The following is a 16,468-nucleotide window of genomic DNA, read 5'->3' as shown; positions in this document are numbered from 1 at the left end:
GTCCGGCCCCCCCGGCCGTGCCGGGGAACGGAGTCGGGGGTGAGGATGGAGCGGGATGCCGGGGATGCGGCTTCCCTCGCAGGCTGCGCTGGCGGAAAGGACACGGCACCTTCCCTAGAGCCACCTCGAAATCTCATGATTTATAGAGGGCTTCGGAGTGCAATTAGCAGGCTGTTAATTAGTCCTGCTCATAATCTTAATTGATCCTGAGGAGGAGGCAGGAGGCAGAGGGGAAGGTGCGGCAGCATCCGCAGCGCAGCACCCTGCGAGCGGGGCTCCCCGGGCAGCGGGTGCTCTGGGACGCCCGGCCGGGTCCCGTCCCGAATCCCCGGGGTTTGGGGACCCGGAGCCGCGCGCACAGGCCCAGGGCCTCGGGCAGCCGCGGCGGCACGCGAAGCCCCTCCGCTGCCGGCCGGACCCGCCGGACCCCTCCCTGCCGGCCCGGCCCGCGGCTCGGCCCACGGAGGAGATGCCAGCGCCGGGGCTGTCACCGCGGGCCAAGTGCCAGCGACGGGGGCTGAAAATCCCCCCCCAGCCAAAAAAAACGTGAGCGGGGCTGGAAACGAGCGGGAGCCAAGCCGGAGCCGCCGGCCAAGGGCAACACGCCGGCTTCCAAAATAGCCTGCGTCCGGCTTCGCTCCGGCTGGATGGAGGGTGCCAGCGGGGCCACCCACGCGGGACGGGACGGGAGGGGACGGGAGGGGACGGGGTGGCAGCAGGGCAGCGCTGCTCCGCCAGGCTCAGGGGTCACCGGGCCAGATCCCAGCCCGGGGCTTGGCACGGCCGCAGCCCCGGCGGTCGCAGGCTGGGGGAGGCGGCGTTGCCCCCGGCCCCGGCTGCCCGGCCCTGGCTCGCGGCCCGGATGTGTGCGGGAAGGGCCAGCCCCGAGGCCCCCGCAGCTCCCACGCGGGGGGAATCGCCGCTCCGGAGCTGGAGGGCTGGAGCTCTTCCCCTTGCAGAGCGGGTGTCCGAGTGGGCGAGAGTCCGCCGGGCTCCGGCCCAGCCCCGTGCCTCAGTTTCCCCGCTGCTCCCGGGCGCGGTGGCCTTCCCGGGACGGCAGGGGAGTCACCGGCTGTTTCCCAGGCTGCAGCCAGGATTCCCGGGGGAGGGCGGGGGGCCGGGGCACAGGGAGAGGCTGAAGGCCCCTCTCCCAGGGGAAGCCGGATTCGGCCATCGCAGCGGCCCTGGCCCGGCCCCGAGGGTCCCCTGTGCCCCGTCGCGGCCGTCTCTACCCGGGCAGAAACGTCAAGCCCGGCGCGGGATTGCGCTAGCGGGGCCGATCCCAGCTCCCGGCCAACTCCGGCACTTTCCCACCGAGCGGGAAGCCTGGGCTGGCGGCGGCAGCGTGGGAAAAGCGCAGGGACGGGGCGACGGCCCGAGGGAAGCGGAGCGGGCCGGAAAGAGCCGCGGGCCGCGGCTGCGAGCACAGGGGAGCTGGTGGGACGCGCTGCTGGGCGCAGCCACGTACCCTCCTGCCCACCCGCGCGGCCCCCGAGCAGCCACGCTGCCCCCCCAGCGCCCGGGGGCTCCCTGGAGCCCCCCCAGCCCTGCTGCTTCCCTGCAGCCCCGGCAGCGCCGCAGAGAGGCTCCAGGGCCGGGGGACCCCGTCGGGGCAGGTGAAACCCCCGGCCCCGGCGTCCCGGAGGGGGAACCGGGCTGGGGGGGGCTGCTCGGCTCCAGCCCCCCGCGGCGAGGGGCTGGACCGGGAGGGAGGACCGGCCCACGGGGGCAGGACTGGTCCCGGGGAGGCAGGACCGGGAGGCAGGACCGGTCCCGGGGGGCAGGACCGGTCCCGGGAGGCAGGACCGGGAGGCAGGACGGTCCCGGGAGGCAGGACCGGTCCCGGGGGGCAGGACCGGGAGGCAGGACGGTCCCGGGAGGCAGGACCGGTCCCGGGGAGGCAGGACCGGGAGGCAGGACCGGTCCCGGGGGCAGGACCGGCCCGCCCCGGCCGGGCTGCGGGGCCCGGAGGGAAGCGCCCGCCGAGCGGCAGCAACTTTCGCCGCCCGGAGCGAGTCTCCCGGCCCCGGTCCCGGCCCGGCCGCGGGGCGCACCGAGAGAGGCGCCCGGCGCGGTGCCCCGGTGCCCCCGGTGCCCCCGGTGCCCGGTGCGGCCCCGCCATGCCCGGCCGTTACCCGCAGCGGGCCCTCACGGTGCTGCTGCTCTTCGGCACGCTGGCCGCCGCCATGGCCCTGCTCGCCTCCAGCCTCATCTTCCAGCTGCCGGCGGGCCGGGCCGGCCCCGGTACCGGCCCCGGTCCCGGGAGCGGGGCGCTGCCGCCGCCGGCCGCCGCCGTGCTGCTGCCGGTCTCGGCCGTGCTGGCCGCGCTCTGCCTGGTGCTCAACGTGAGCTGCCTCCTGCTCTGCCTCCTCCACGGCTACTTCAGCACCGAGCTGTGCCGGGGGCAGCCCGGGCCCGAGCGGTGAGAGCCGGGGGCGGCGCGGGGGGGGGCGGCGGGCTCCCGCGGCTGGGCGGCACCGGGGGCCGGGGGGGGCCGGGGGTGCGGGGTGCTCTGGGGCACCGGGGGGTGCAGGGAGCATCCGAGGGGTCGCGGGGAGCTGCGGACGCCCGGGGCTCTCGGGGGGGCTGCGGGGAGGGAGGGTGTCGGGGCCCGGAGGGGCGCAGAAGGGCCTGGAGGGGCGCAGGGGGTTGAGGACCGGGGCGCAGGGTGTCACAGGGTGCCGCACCCCCCCGCAGGGTGCTGTCCCCGCCGTGGGGTCACGCACGGCCCCGCCAGCCCCACGCACGCTCCTGCTGCAGAGGTCCCGGCCTCGAGGGGACACTCGCCGTGGCAGGGCCCCTTGCTAGTGAGCTCCCTGGAAGCACGAGAAGACCCCGGCGAGGCGTCGCGGCACCCAGGAGCCGTGCGAGCCCTCTCCCATCCCAGCCCTCTCCTGTGCGAGCCCTCTCCCGTCCCAGCCCTCTCCCTTGGCAGCGGGCAAGCCGGGCGCCTCGGGTCGCTGCCGGGGCGGTTGCAAAGGCGACTCGTGCAGCACAAAACGACTGTAGGCCTGAAATCATTAACCGTGAGACATGTGTTGACTTAATCATTACGAGCACATTTACACTTGCAAAAATGTTTCTGACGCCATCCCTCCATCCTTCCTCTGCCGAGCCCCGGACCGGGCTGGTGGCTCCTCTGCCGGGGCCACCCGGGCCCCGCGCCGGCTCCTCACCTGCGTTAGGAGAAAAGCGACTTGCAAAGGAATGGATTTAAGTGGGGAAACGGGTCTGTACGTGGAGGTCCCGCGATGTAACTCGTGATGGCCCCCATGGGACCATTTTGGGACCACTCTGACTTCAGCAAGTCAGAGCTCATTTAGAGGAAATTACAGTGTTTCAGCACTTGGTTTTGCCCCTAATCAGACAAAACCTCTAATGCATAATGCTCCGTATGGATACAACATCTGGAGGCACTCCAGCAAATGAGAAATGTCTCATCTCAGCATCTTCCAAGCGAAGACGGTGCTTAGTGTGCTCATTAACAAAGGAGAGCAAAATATTTTTGAAAACCCCCAAATTCCTGTACTAAATTTTGCTTTTTATGGGAGCCGAGCTTCTGCTGGAAGACCACGATAGCAGAAAATTCCCAATCAGCTGTAAGCTTGTCCTAGAGCTGGTATCGATTTGGGCTGTAAAACGGTCATTTGTAAGGTTGCGAAGTTCATCTTTGAAATCCCCAAGCACGGAGCAGGACGAGCAACTAATTAGGCAGCCGAATGCCGGGTCACACGCGTGGAGCCCGAGCTCCGCGTGCCGCCGCGGGACGGGCCGCGCTTCGGCGAGCGGCGACGCGCTCAAGGACTCGCGGGTCAGCGAAGCCCCGCAAGCGCCTCTCGCCGGGCGGGAGCAGCGTTCCCAAGGGATCTGATTTGAGATGTTTTTTCCGTGCGGCCCTGCAGAGCGAGAGGCTGCAGCAGGCTTGGCTTCCCGCCCCAGCATCGCGCTCGCGCCGTGCCTCAGTTTCCCCAGCTGCGACCTGAGGGCTGCCCTCGCGTTCGGCAGGAAAAGCGCAGGTTCTTGGAAGATGGGAAACTTCGCTTGCAGGCTGCGCTTGGCAGGAGGAGCCGGCGGGATACATGTGCTACAGCCCTGCGGCGCGGAGGGATGGGGGGCTGCCCAGCGCCTCGCCGCCGTCCCCGCGCGGCCCCACCGGGCACCCGTGTCATTAGGGACCCGCTCACGTCCCCGGGACCTTTCCCACGTTGGGCCTGTCACACCGAATTACTGCCCTGCTCCTCAGCACTGCGCTCTGCGGCGCAAGCCAGCGCCGAACAAAGTCCTTCTCCTCCCCGCTTCCCCCCACCAGCTCAGGTAATTACTAAAACAAAGTGGCTGCTCTTCGCCGCCAGCCAGCGAGGGACGGGAGCGGGGCCAGGGCCTGTTAACGGCTGCCGGCGGCAGGGTCCCCGCGCGGGCAGCTTCGACGAGCCTGGCAGGAGGGGATGGGGGCCGGGGGCAGGCAGGGACGGGCGTCCTGGGGTCGTTTAATTCATCCCGGGGCTGGAGAGAGCCACCGCTGCAGAGCAGCAACGCGAGGGCCGGTCCTGCCCGGGGACTGTCCGTGCTGCTGCCCGGGCAGCTGTTTCCAACCCCTCCACTTCCACCTTCCTCCCTGGCACCTTTCCAGGGACAGTTCGCAGCTTCCCACCATCGCAGTCCCGCCAGCATCTCTCAGGCTGCTTGTCCGCAGCCCGCAGTGGCCTTTGGTGGCAACGGCCTCCAGAGCCCGGAGGTTCGCCTGGCCAGCTCGGCTCGGAAGGTGGGAACGTGCTCGAGCAGCCGGACGAGCAGAGCCACCGGCGCTTCTTGGCCTCCGCGCCGACACCGTGCCCGCAGGAAGAGCGCGGCATCGCGGGCCGGGCACGGGGTCAGCACCGCGGTGCTGTGAGGAGACGAGGCCCCGCTGGAAGGGACCGGCCTTTTGAGGCGTTTTATGCACAATTCAAACACCAAACCACACCCGAACAAAAGGCCTGGAATCCGAGCTGAGCAAAGAAATCCAATCCCAACGCTGAAAAGACAACTGGGCCTTGCTTAGTCCAGCGCACCAGCACTTTACTTCCATTCTTTTCTTAAAAGCGGAGAGGACTTGATGTGCCTGTTTTGTTCCTTGCTTGCTCTTCAGTGCCTGCGATAATCACCTGCGAAAAGCCCTGAGCCATCCCTCCCTCTCCCCAGCATCTGGTTTCCAAAACAGAGCTAGAACCAGGCAGGAAAGGTTTCAAAATTCAAGTGATCTTAAAGTCTTCTACTCCGGAGTGGGACAGAAAGTTGAGCGTCCCAGGGGTGTGCAAACCAGCAGCCGGGGGATCCAGGTCAGCAGAGGTCCGCGGGCTCGTGAACCCCTTAGCGATGCAGGGCTGAAGAGTTCTGGTTCCTCAGCAGGGACCAGGCATCACACGCATCCGTGTGCTGAGGCCAGGAGACCACCTCGAGGTGTCTCACCCACCAGAGCCGGCCAGCAAAGCGCTTCTCTCACCTGTTTTGCAGAGCGGACTGGTTCCTCCTGGACAGCCGGACAGTTCGCCACGCCGCCATCGGCTTGTTCTGCTGCGGGGTCTCCGTCTACCTAACAGGCAAGTGCCGCTTCCGCCAGCCCAGCCCAGCCCAGCCCAGCCCAGCCCGAGCTTGGCCCAGCAGGGACAGCGCTGTCACCCCGGGACACACGTCCCACGCTCGCTGCCGAGTTTCTACTTACGGTCGAGTTTGTTCTACAAATGGTTTTCACCAACTCACCGCAGCAGTGCAAAGCCCCTCGCTCTGCTGTGGGGTGCAAGGCGCGAGCCTGCCGGCCCCGAAGCAGGCAGACCCCGTCCCCGAGGTCAGCGAAGGGCAGAGGGCCCTGGTAGCAGGCAGCATTTGCAAAGGTCGGGGGAGCAAAGCAAACCCGCGAGGTGGTCTAGAAATAGGCTTCATTGCTGTGAACTTCCTGTGGGCTGTGGGGAGGGAGCTCCAGGCACAAGCACACCCCAGCACAAGCCTTCGCGCTGAGAACGGTCCCAGAGCAGAGGACATCTCCGCTTTCTGTTTCCCACAACCAGCCCTTGCTAGACAACTTCTCTGGCCTGAATTTTGCAGGACAGATGCATCACTTCAGTCCTTCAGGTTTCCCAAGCTATATTACACTCTCCCTTCCTTCCAGCTCTCGCCATCTACATGCTGCTGCTGTTCGAACTCGAAGCTGGCATCGCCAGCGCCTGTATTCTCTCTTCTGGCGTCGTCGTGCTGCTGATCACGGTGACGCACGCCCTGGTACGGGCCTCCCAAGCCTCGCGTCGCAGCCGCTCCCAGGTCTCTCACACCCTCTACGAGAACGACTCTGCCCAACGTGGCGAAGCCTCCGCCAGCGATCCGAACAACAAGAACGTGGCTGCATCCCGGCCCCGGCCCGAGATCCACCGGGAATTTTCCTTCCCACCTTTCCTGGAGCGCAAATCCCAGATGGACTCTGCGGCCAGCAGCAACCTGACCTCCTCGGGGAGCCCCGGGCCTCACTCCGAGAAGGAGAGCTACAACCTGCCCCGAACGCACAGGACGCTGTCGGCCGAGTCCGGCCTGCTGCAGGCACAGGGCAAGCCCTGGCACGGCGTCACCCAGGAGATGAGGAACGTACTGTCACGGAAACCCGGAGCCTCGGGGAAGGATTCAACTCTGGTGTGAGTGAAAGCGGGACCATTTTGCCCTGCTCATCGCAGGGCAGCTGTAGGCAGCAGGGCCAAGATCTGCATTTCTATTTAGAGCTTAACATAGGTCACGTCAGAACGCACATGTCGAGGAGCCTCATCAGACGGGGCGGGTGGCTGCTTTTCCACCCTCCGCCCTCCCGCGTGGAGGAAGACTTTGGTTCTCTCCCCAGCCTGGCTACATTAACCTGCCCACTGAGCTCGGAGAGTGGGCAGAGCCGTGGAGGACGAGCCCGTGCAGCCATGGCCTGATGTTCTTCACTTCCTTACTGAGAAGATGCAACCTCCCCTGAAACCACAGAGTGCTTGATCACCTGTCCTGAGCCCCCAGCTCCTCCTGCCAGAAAGCGCAAGTGCTAAAGGCAGCGCTTGCTTTGTGAAACACGAGCAGGGTTAACTCCTTCTGCAGCCCTGCTCTGATGTGACATTTCACTGGTGACTCACAACCCCAGTCAGGCAACAGTTTCTGGTCATTCGGCAATCAGTAAAGCATTTCAGGGAGCAAATGGAGGTCTTCTCTCCATTTTCCTCCACAGCCCAAGGAAAATGCATCCTTATTAAATTCTTCAGCAGAGCAGAGCTGTTGGCTCCAAGGGAAGGTTAACATGGAAGTTACATCCCTTTTAAAGTGATCTCCAAAGCTATGTGTACGGCTCTGCTCCCCACTGTTTGACAGGGGATGAAGAAAGTCCAATCTTTTTTTTTGAAGAGCAGGACAATTTCTTTTTCTCTTGAAAAGCTCTAAATCTGCATGTCTTTGTTTCACTCCCGGCCCTTTGAAACACACACAGGCAGCAGGCTCCAAGACCCCCCCAGCCCGAGCGAGCGAGAGGGGAAAGCTTTAGACGGGACTTTCTTGTTTTTTCTTTTTATTATTGTTCTCACTAAAACCAAACTCAGCAACTCTCTGGCAAACACATGAAAAACTCTCCTTGCAGAATGCCTCCTGAACAAGGCTGAAGTGTGCCTACTTCAAGTCTTTTTACATAGTCCTCAACAAAATACTGAAAGCAAGACCTAGTTTTTCTGAGATGTTTCTGTAACCAAGAGGTAGACAGAAAAATGCCTCATAGCAGTCTGCCATGAAAAAAAGAAGAGGGCAGGACAAATGCAGAACAATCTCATCTCCCTTTTGCAAAGTGCTCTAGAGAGGGACACAACTGCTCCCTGAAACATCCCCAAAGGCAGGCCTGACCTCAGCAGCAGGATTTGCCTGCTCAGGTACAGCACCTTGGCATCGGAAACGGAGAGGCAGGCAGAGGCATCTGTGCAGTTTCACAGATTGAGCAGGTTTCTCCCTCCTCCAGGCGGTCGGAGAACGTGGAGCTGGGCTGAGGACAAGGCAGAGCATGGCCAGTCTTGGCTGAAATCAGGAACTGGCTGGAGGAGTCTTGGCTTGTTGGGCAACAGCACTGTAAAAAGAAAGAGACAGTCACGTCCGGCAGGCAGGAAGGACACCAGCAGCCGTGGTAACGTGAAGAACCAGGGGCTCCCTCAAATAAAACCTCACTGCTTGCAGCACGAGAGCAGCTTAGACAAGCGCAGCTTATGGACAGCCACGGGCGTGCAGACTGCAAAGCAGCATACGCCGGCCTCCGGGGTGTCGAGACAGCAGTCTTCACAGCCACACCGCACGCAAACACAACAGGAATTCCCTGCTGGGCTGAACCGAGTGTGACCCTGCCACACGAGGGATTCGGAAAATATGGAACCTCTACCATGAATGTCTAAAACAGAGTCATTCTGCAGAGACGGAGGCACCCTGTTTGCTGTGGTGCTTTTTCAGGGATGGACATTCAAAACTGTTAGCAGGGAGCACGGGCATTTCGAAGTTTCTCACTCCCACACAGTCAGGCTCCAGTACCAGGAAAGCTCTCAGGAGAGACAAATACACTAGACTCAGACCATCTGCTAGAAGATGTTTTAGTAGCTGTAGCTCAACTGCAGACATATGAAAATGCATCATCTTTCTGCTACATCTGTCAGCACCACTTCTCTCTCCAGATCTTTCTGGGACTCTCCCCACAGAGAGCCACATACACGACAGAACAGCACCAAATGCAGCCTGTCCTGCTCCATCTCAGTGGCATCACCACACTCCAAATGACACGGCAAACATCTAATGTATTACAAAAACAAACATCCCTTTTTAAACAAGGAAATAAATTATTTTGCAGTTATCCTTTTGTAAACAAGATTATTTGCTTCCCAAGGTAAACAAAACCAGAGAGTCGCTGGAAGGCAAGCAGCATATTCTTTAAATAAGTATGAACTGCACTACTGAGATAGCTGCTTGGCTTATTTGTACTGGGCTGTGTTACACCACCAAAGCCTCCGTCAGCCAGAACGGTCACTCAGATAAACAGGTAGAGCAGTAACGGAAAGTCAGCGTCACGCATCCCTCGCTACCTGCGGCCCTGCACAGAATTCAGCTGGTCCTTCATGGCTATGGCGTGTTTGAGCAGACTGTCAATGCTCTTGAAATACACGCTGCTGTCAGTCATGTTCTTTATGGCACTGAAACAGAGAGGGGGAGGGAGGGAGGGAGAAGGAGGACTGGTTAATGCTTTCATGGGCATCACTTTTAGCGTACACACACACCCCGACATGAGGGTACTGTTAATAAGAAGCCTCAGCTTTATACGGTGTTTACATCTTCAGACACTAGCTAGTGGGTTGATTTACTGCAGGAGATTGGCAGGTCTGCGCCGCACACAGAAGCAGCACAGAGCTGGCATGCTAACCGGAGTGAAGCAGCCAAGTTTCACAGTAACAGTTCGGAGAGAACCGCCTCAGACTGACACACTTGCACGCCGACCACGCTCTCTCCCCGGCCAACACCAGGCAAAGCAGCGGGGAAGCACGGACGGCCTCCGCTGTGCTTCCACCACACTTGCAAAGCCTGTGCCCGCGAGCACAACCCTCCCCCTTGGAAGGGTCTCTGTACCTGCAGGCGTACTCCACGGTGTAGATGGCTCCTTGGCTTTGCTCCTCCCAGCTCTGCATGTCAGACTGAAAGCAGACCACAGAACAGGCAATGAGAACAAGGCGTTTTTAGGTGCTCACCAGACAGACGCCGTCTTCAGCGGCATGGCCCTCGAGATACGCTCTGCCGGCCCTGCCCAAACAAGGGCTGCGGCTGCTTTTCACTGGAAATTGCGTTTGGACTCTGTCTCCCACCTGACAGCTTGTGACATGCTCCGGACTCTGAGTGCCGCGCACTAGGATTTAAAAGAAACATTCATTGTGTTTATTTCTGGAAGCGCTACTGCTCTGGCCAACGCCTTGGATGCTCCAGCAAAATTCCCCTTGGTTGTGAATGTGCCCATGAGCCAGCCGAGAGCGAAGGCCCGACAGGCTCCTAGCAACCAGCAGCTAAACTGAGTGTAACGAACCGGCTGGAAATTTCAAAGCATTCAGCTCGCCTGGCGCGTCGGGCCTGGCAAGGCGGCCGATCAGAACTAACGCAGCTCCTGGCGAGTCCAGTCCTCAGTCTCACATGCAAAACCAGGTAGAACAGCTTCTTTCACAGCACTGGAAGGTCCCTCATACACATTTTCACAGCCACAGGCTTCCCCGTCCTCCAGTCTGCTCTGAAACTCTGGCTGTCCGATCCCAAGTAAGAGTCAGCATTTAATGAGAGCATCCAGAGTGCCTCTCCTTTCAAGGGATTAGAAGGAGCCCTGTAAACTTCACAGAGACTCTAGCAGAACTACATGCAGCCAATTCTGGCATGGGAGATAACCATACACGGCAGCTCCACGGAAAGGGAAAACCAAACGAATGCACAAATCACAATGAAAACGCAGCTGAACTCAGAGGCGTAGCTCAATAGATAACTTTTGAGAGAGTCCTCAAGTAGTTCAGGCACTCTTTAAAATACGTTCTCATGGGAGCTAATTCTCAAGTCTATTTTGCCGACTCTAGTTACAGGCCAGAGGAAATCCAAGGGCCTCTTTTTGTGACTGAAGGAGGTCGGGTAGGAGCTTGGACTGCATCCAAAATCCCTTCTGTTCAAAGCCTGTCCTGCATCGGGACACTTGACCACATAGCTTTAAACTACAAAAGAAACAAGTCTTTGCATGCAGCTGTCTGGCAGCTCTCTGCAGCAGAGGGTCCAGCACTCTCATCCCCACACACTGGCCTCCAGGTCCACACTCATCTCAAAGTCCAACCACGTTTCACAGGACCACGTCGGTTGCTGAGAACACACTTTGCTACTGGAGGGAGCTGCAAAAGAAGCAGGGATCTTCCTGCAGCTTCTCACCCTGTTCTCTCCCAGATGTGCCACAGATCTCTGGTGATCTTTAGGGGCCCGGCATCACACTCAGTCACACGTGTCACCAGTGCAGCACTGTCCTACTGCTGTGGTGAAAGAAGGATTTGACCCACGAAGGAAGGAGATCCCTGCTAATGAATTATCCACCCCATTTCCTCCAGCAAGGCAGTCTCTGGACAGTTCGAAGCACTGATCGGCAGCTTGCGACCCAGCACAGGATCAGGGCACGGAGGCAGAGCTGGAAAGCTGGAGGCAAATGACCGCAAAGTTCCTGTGAAAAAGTGGTGGAGATGATAAAGCCAGTCTGGTACAAGAGTGGTTTTCCTTTGGCCCTGGAGTTGAACACCGGTGGATTTTAATCATTGCCCTGTGTCAGAGCCAGTGATGGCCATTCCCAGCACTTCCACCACTTCCTGGGATTTTCATGCCCTTAATTAGGAACAAAAGTCTTTCCCTAGAGCTCCTGACTTCTTAATCTTTTCATGATGTCCTTTCTTCAAATTCCCAGGACATGTCCTTGGATGCCATTTAAGAGCTAAAGCCAGCTATTAATACACAATAGCACTAATGATGTATTACTGTTGCTCGGCAGTAAATTAATGGGGAGATATAAGTTCTCCAAAGATCAGAGGAAATACAAAAAGGCGGCTCCGTGCAGAGCAGGAGCAGGGCTTAGCAGCGCTGCTAAGACACATGGAGGCAGCCAGGGCCTTGCATCGTGCTGTATCTTATCAGTGAGGTGGTAAATCTGCCTGGAGAGTTCGAGATGGTGAAGAAGGTATTAAGATTATTTTTAATCAAATTGAAGAAAGTTGCTTGCTGTAAGGGCACAGAGATGACCTTCTCCTTGCATAAACTTTTTCTCCCCCTCCCTCCCAGTTTTTCCTAGGTTTAAGCCCTTTGGGAATTTCAAAGATTGCGTCTTAGTAGAACTCTGCCAGCCTGCTGCATGGGCCAAGGAAAGCTGGAAACCATCAATAAATCTTGTTTCCTTTTATACATCACCTTCATCTTGGGACTAAATTACATGAGAATGGATCCACACAGAACGTTCCTGTTTCTTCTTTTCCGTTCTGAAGAATTAAAACCACCTCTGTTTAATGCCTTTGTTCTGATCTAGATAAAACCTGACAGCACTTTCATGGTGCACAGCCCTGCTGACACCCTCCTGTTCCAGTGTCTTGCCACAAAGCCGACGGGCTCTGGCAGAGCAACCCAAAATGTCCATCCCCATGTAACTGAACACTGTGCAGTGACGATGGCCTTGTCAGGGCCCCGAGCGCATCCCTCTCCTGGGGGTTTGGCTGCCTGGGCGCAAGAGCTTGACAGGCCCAGCCTGTTCATCGCAAACAGCAACGCGTGAAACTGATAGAATGAGAGCGGGATCAAGGACAACAGAGATAACGGGGGCTTGTGGTCGGGTTATCAGCAGCCTGGCAGCGCACTCAGGACGCCCACCTAGCTGAGAGAAGTTTAACCCTCACGGTTATGACCGGAGCCTGGCAGGGAGGAGAGCACGCTCCCAAACACGATCCTGCAGCCTTGGAAGAACTGAGCTTTAGAGCTGATGAAGCTGGGAGAAAAGTCACTAGCAGCAGCTCTGGATCTGCTGTTTCAGCTGCAACAAGTAGTTTTCTTTTCATTTTCTCCCAGCTCTTGCCACATCAGTGCACCATTAAACAAACAAGCAGGAACCAGAAAACTGTTTAAGCAGCTGAAGGTGCCCACGGTCTGGGCAAAAAGAAACAGACTTAAACAGCAGCAGGTACGGGCTTGAACAGGAAGGCCAGGACCGATGGCATCTGATGCTCGTGACGGCTGCAGTCACACAGGGACAGATAGGGCCCTTGCACTTGCTGCGGGAATCCACAGGAAGACGTGACCTCCTTTCTCACAGGAAGAAAGCAAAAAACAGCAGCAATTTTGGCTAAAAAAGGATGATTCTCTGGGATGGCAGCAGCCAGGAAACGAACTTAGCTGACTCAGAGAGGTCACAAAGCACTGCAAATAACTGGGAAGACGAGCCTGCCTAGCAGGAGAAAGGAGGGAATCAGAGATTTTGAGAGCTCCTGCCCAGCACACGCCCACCGCCTAGCAATACGCTCCGTGTCCGGTGCATCCACTGAGCTGTTGTTTCCATCAGCGCTTCTGTGCTGCCCCTCGCCCCCTTCCCCGCTACACACTCTTCCACGATGGAAACTGATCTCTTCCCTCTGCATGACTTGTCATACAATTTGCTCAATTTCCTTTTGTCCTGGACACATTCCCTGAAATTGGGACTATTCTGATTAAATCAAAGCAAGTGACAGCTCTGGAATAATATCACAAACCTCCCATATCCCAGTGATGCAATCATATCAGCACGTGCTATACATACACATACATCTCTATACACCTACCACTGCACACAGACACGTATATAAAATGTTAATAAATAATTGAATAATAAAGTGTCACAATCCAGGTTAATTTGGAAACTAGGGCTGTAAAGCAAAGGTGAAAAATGGGGCCTGACAGTGCATTAGCATAGACATGAAGCAGTAATCTATTCATGAGACATCACTCCTAATGAATCATGACTGGCAGGAAAGGGAGAAGGACAACAAGGCTGGCATTAAAGTGCCTGTGCTCTGTGCTCTGGAGGAAAGCAGGAACACAGCTGCGAGATGCAATTCATTATCCTGCTTTGCCTCTTGTGGGCTCTTTTTACTTGTTTCTTCACACTCCCTGTCTCATCCTCCTCCTTGTTTTATGTAGGAAATAAAAACCTCACAGTGTAGCTAAGGGTAATAAGATTTAACATCTCCCTCCTTCCCCCACACAAGACACTACTGATTTCTCTTTGTCTCTGTGCTCAAGTCCAGCGGCGGGAGCCCAGAGGGCAGTCGGACTCTCCGATTCTTTTCTCGGGGCTGCAGGTGAACTTGCAGAGTCACCTCATTCCTGCAGCTCAGGCGGACCGCGGGCCCCACAGCACACCTCGCTTTCCTGCCCGCAGCGCCCGTGCCCCGATGGGCGATCAATCCCCCGCCCGGAGACGGGCAAAACAGGCACAACGGCCAGCTCAGGAAAGCAGCCTGCGTCCAGCTCTCAAACGCAGCCGAGGCGGGACTCACCTTGTGCTGTGCGAGCTCTGGGAGCGATCTCCTCACGTGCTCCTGCAGCCGGTACAGTGCCACGGACGGCTCGTTGGCCAGGACGTACATGCTCTCTGTGAACTTGTCCGTAACTGCAACGAGAGAAACAACCGAGTTACAGGAAGTGGGGAGAAACACGGGATTGCAGTGGCTCCCTTGAAGCGCTGGTGCCGCCCCCATGCAGTCTGCGAAACCTGCCGTAGGTGTCTGAGCTGGAAAGGTTCAGAGACCGCCTGCCGCACACCTCCCACGCCACAGCCGCTTCAATGCCCTGCAGGGCTTTTGTGACAGAAGGCCCAAAGTTTCAAAAGCTACAACATGCCGGAGAAAAAGAGGAGAGACCAAAACAAAGCCCCAAATATTTTGGATAACTAGTCTGTTAGCATGAAAGGAAAATCCTGTCAAACAGGCAGTTTGCATTCCAGCCTCCCCGTGATGGGATGTGCAACCAGCAATGAGCTCAGCAACAGCCGGAGACAAACCACCCCGGGCTGTCACTGATCCCAACAGTCCCACGGAAGCTCTGGTTGTGCTGGTCTCATGGACCGCCTGCACTTGGCCCATCGTTGGGCCCTTCCTGACCAATCTAGAGGTGGCCAGGAGATGGGACGAGCCCCACCGCGCTCCGATGGGGGAGGTTGGCCCCCGTCCCCACGACGCACAGCTGCCCCGTCCGGCTGAGGGCTGCCAGCAGCCCCGACACCTCCCAGAGCGCCGGTTCGGAGGCTCCCTGTCTAGGTACCGGCCTTTGGGGTTCAGCCCGGCCCAGAGCCTCTCGCTCTCTGCGTCCCAGCTGCGCCCCGTGGGGGGCTCGTTCTGCTGCTCCCCTCAGGAACCTCCCCCAGGTGACAGCGTCACCGAAGAGATGGGGCGGCCACGCAGCAGGGCTGAGCAGCGGGGTGCTGTCCGGGACCCGCTGCGAACCAGCCGCCTCGCCCTGAGGACGCCGCTTTCCCTCTCTGCACCCTCCAAGCCTGCCTCGCTCCGGCCTCCCTCCCGTTTACACCGTACGCTGCGCTGGGCCAGTCCGCCTGACACCCTCCGGAGGGCAACACCGGAGCTCTGCGTTTCGGCACAGCCTTCACAGGCCGAGTTTTACACTGCAGCTTTGATCTCTCTTTCTCTGTGTTTGCAAGACACACACTCAGGGCTCGTAACGCCTAACGACTAAGAGAGATGCAAAGACCATTTCATTTTTATAGTGGGTGTGGGTTTCCTTTAATCACAACAAAACTGGGGGGTATTTTCATCGCACCGAAGTGGAACACCTTCTGGCTTCTGCGTAGCTTTCTATTTTAAGGAAAACGATTCTCTTCTTCTCCCAGAGCTTTTGTTTCAGTGACAACTGTTCAGATACCACAGTTTTGTTATGCTGGCAGACACGCCACCCCTTCTGAATGCAAATGTGACTAAATGCAAAACTCTAGGAGAATAATTATATCCACCTGCCAAGCTCACATTCCCAAAAGGGCCAATACAGCCGACGTCCATCTCCCTTCCAGATGCGAGCTCCTGCAGTAGGAGCGAATCCTGCGGCTGGGCAGGCAAAGAAGGGAGCCGGGGAGGAGGAAGCCACATACCTGGTTACCCGGCAGAGGGGAACATGCTCCTTTGCTGTCTAGCGTGTGAGACCACACGTGAAAGGGAAGCACCCACAACGGTGACAGTCAGCCACCGCACGGACAGCCCCAGCCTGGTGGCCCCATGGGGACCGGCCATATTGCGGCCTGCTGCCCCCTATCACGACCTGCAGCAGCCTTTCGCACCCTGCCTCGCGCTGGCACCACAACACCCGCTCGTGCCTCAGCCTGTCGCGACCTGCAGGGTCCTGTTGTGCATGGTGCTGTCACTGCATTGTCCTGCCGTGTCACAAGCCGCAGAGCCCTGTTGCGACTAGCCCGGTCGCGTCACGACCCGCGGAGCCCTGTCGCGACTAGCCCTGCCACTACAGCGTCCTGTCCTGTGATGACTCGCCCTGTGCGGCCCGCAGAGCCCTGTCGCGACTCGGCCTGTCGCTGCAGCTCCCTGTCGTGCCCTGCTCTGTTGCGACTAGCTCTGTCACGGCCCGCAGCGCCCTGTCGCGACTCTCCCTATCACAGCAGGGACCCGCCCTGCCCCGTCACGGCCCGCACAGCCCTGTCGCGACTCGCCTCGGCGGCGCCGGGCCCGCGCTCACCTTTCTTCACCTTCAGCTGCATCTCGGGCTCCTCCATCCCGCCGCCGCCACCGGCCGCCCGCCCCGCCGCCGCTACTTCCGCTTCCGCCGGCGCCCGCTGCAAACAGCCCCGGCCGGAAACCACCGCGCGGCCCCGCCCCTCGCAGCCCCTCACCGCCCCGCGCGGCCCCCGCTCCAAACCGCCCCGGCC

The 16,468-nt window shown here is 59.1% G+C and overlaps 2 protein-coding genes across 2 annotated transcripts; one reads left to right on the top strand and one right to left on the bottom strand.

Moving 5' to 3' along the window:
* Positions 1 to 1,881: 1,881 nt before the first annotated feature.
* On the top strand, positions 1,882 to 8,866 carry TMEM221 (transmembrane protein 221). The gene is made up of 3 exons (XM_064497497.1): positions 1,882 to 2,422; positions 5,494 to 5,579; positions 6,146 to 8,866. The coding sequence occupies exons 1-3, from the start codon at positions 2,121 to 2,123 to the stop codon at positions 6,661 to 6,663; spliced, it is 906 nt and encodes a 301-aa protein (XP_064353567.1). The 5' UTR covers positions 1,882 to 2,120; the 3' UTR covers positions 6,664 to 8,866.
* BORCS8 (BLOC-1 related complex subunit 8) lies at positions 7,539 to 16,411 on the bottom strand. The gene is made up of 5 exons (XM_026116623.2): positions 16,279 to 16,411; positions 14,082 to 14,194; positions 9,634 to 9,698; positions 9,096 to 9,203; positions 7,539 to 8,098 (listed from the first exon to the last, which is right to left on the bottom strand). The coding sequence occupies exons 1-5, from the start codon at positions 16,313 to 16,315 to the stop codon at positions 8,056 to 8,058; spliced, it is 366 nt and encodes a 121-aa protein (XP_025972408.1). The 5' UTR covers positions 16,316 to 16,411; the 3' UTR covers positions 7,539 to 8,055.
* Between the last annotated feature and the right edge of the window lie 57 nt (positions 16,412 to 16,468).

The sequence above is a fragment of the Dromaius novaehollandiae genome, chromosome 25 (assembly GCF_036370855.1).
Source record: "Dromaius novaehollandiae isolate bDroNov1 chromosome 25, bDroNov1.hap1, whole genome shotgun sequence".
NCBI classification, from domain to species: domain Eukaryota; kingdom Metazoa; phylum Chordata; class Aves; order Casuariiformes; family Dromaiidae; genus Dromaius; species Dromaius novaehollandiae.
The sequence above is the reverse complement of the archived record's forward strand: the minus strand, read 5'-3'. Positions and strand labels throughout refer to the sequence as shown.

Coding starts and splice junctions, on each gene's coding strand:
- TMEM221 (XM_064497497.1), top strand. CDS start 2,121: ATGCCCGGCCGTTACCCGCAGCGGGCCCTCACGGTGCTGCTGCTCTTC. Junction 2,423..5,493: donor GGGCAGCCCGGGCCCGAGCG/GTGAGAGCCGGG, acceptor CCTGTTTTGCAG/AGCGGACTGGTTCCTCCTGG. Junction 5,580..6,145: donor GGTCTCCGTCTACCTAACAG/GCAAGTGCCGCT, acceptor CCTTCCTTCCAG/CTCTCGCCATCTACATGCTG.
- BORCS8 (XM_026116623.2), bottom strand. CDS start 16,315: ATGGAGGAGCCCGAGATGCAGCTGAAGGTGAAGAAAG. Junction 9,699..14,081: donor CAGAGCTCGCACAGCACAAG/GTGAGTCCCGCC, acceptor GTCTGCTTTCAG/TCTGACATGCAGAGCTGGGA. Junction 8,099..9,095: donor AATTCTGTGCAGGGCCGCAG/GTAGCGAGGGAT, acceptor TTCTTTTTACAG/TGCTGTTGCCCAACAAGCCA.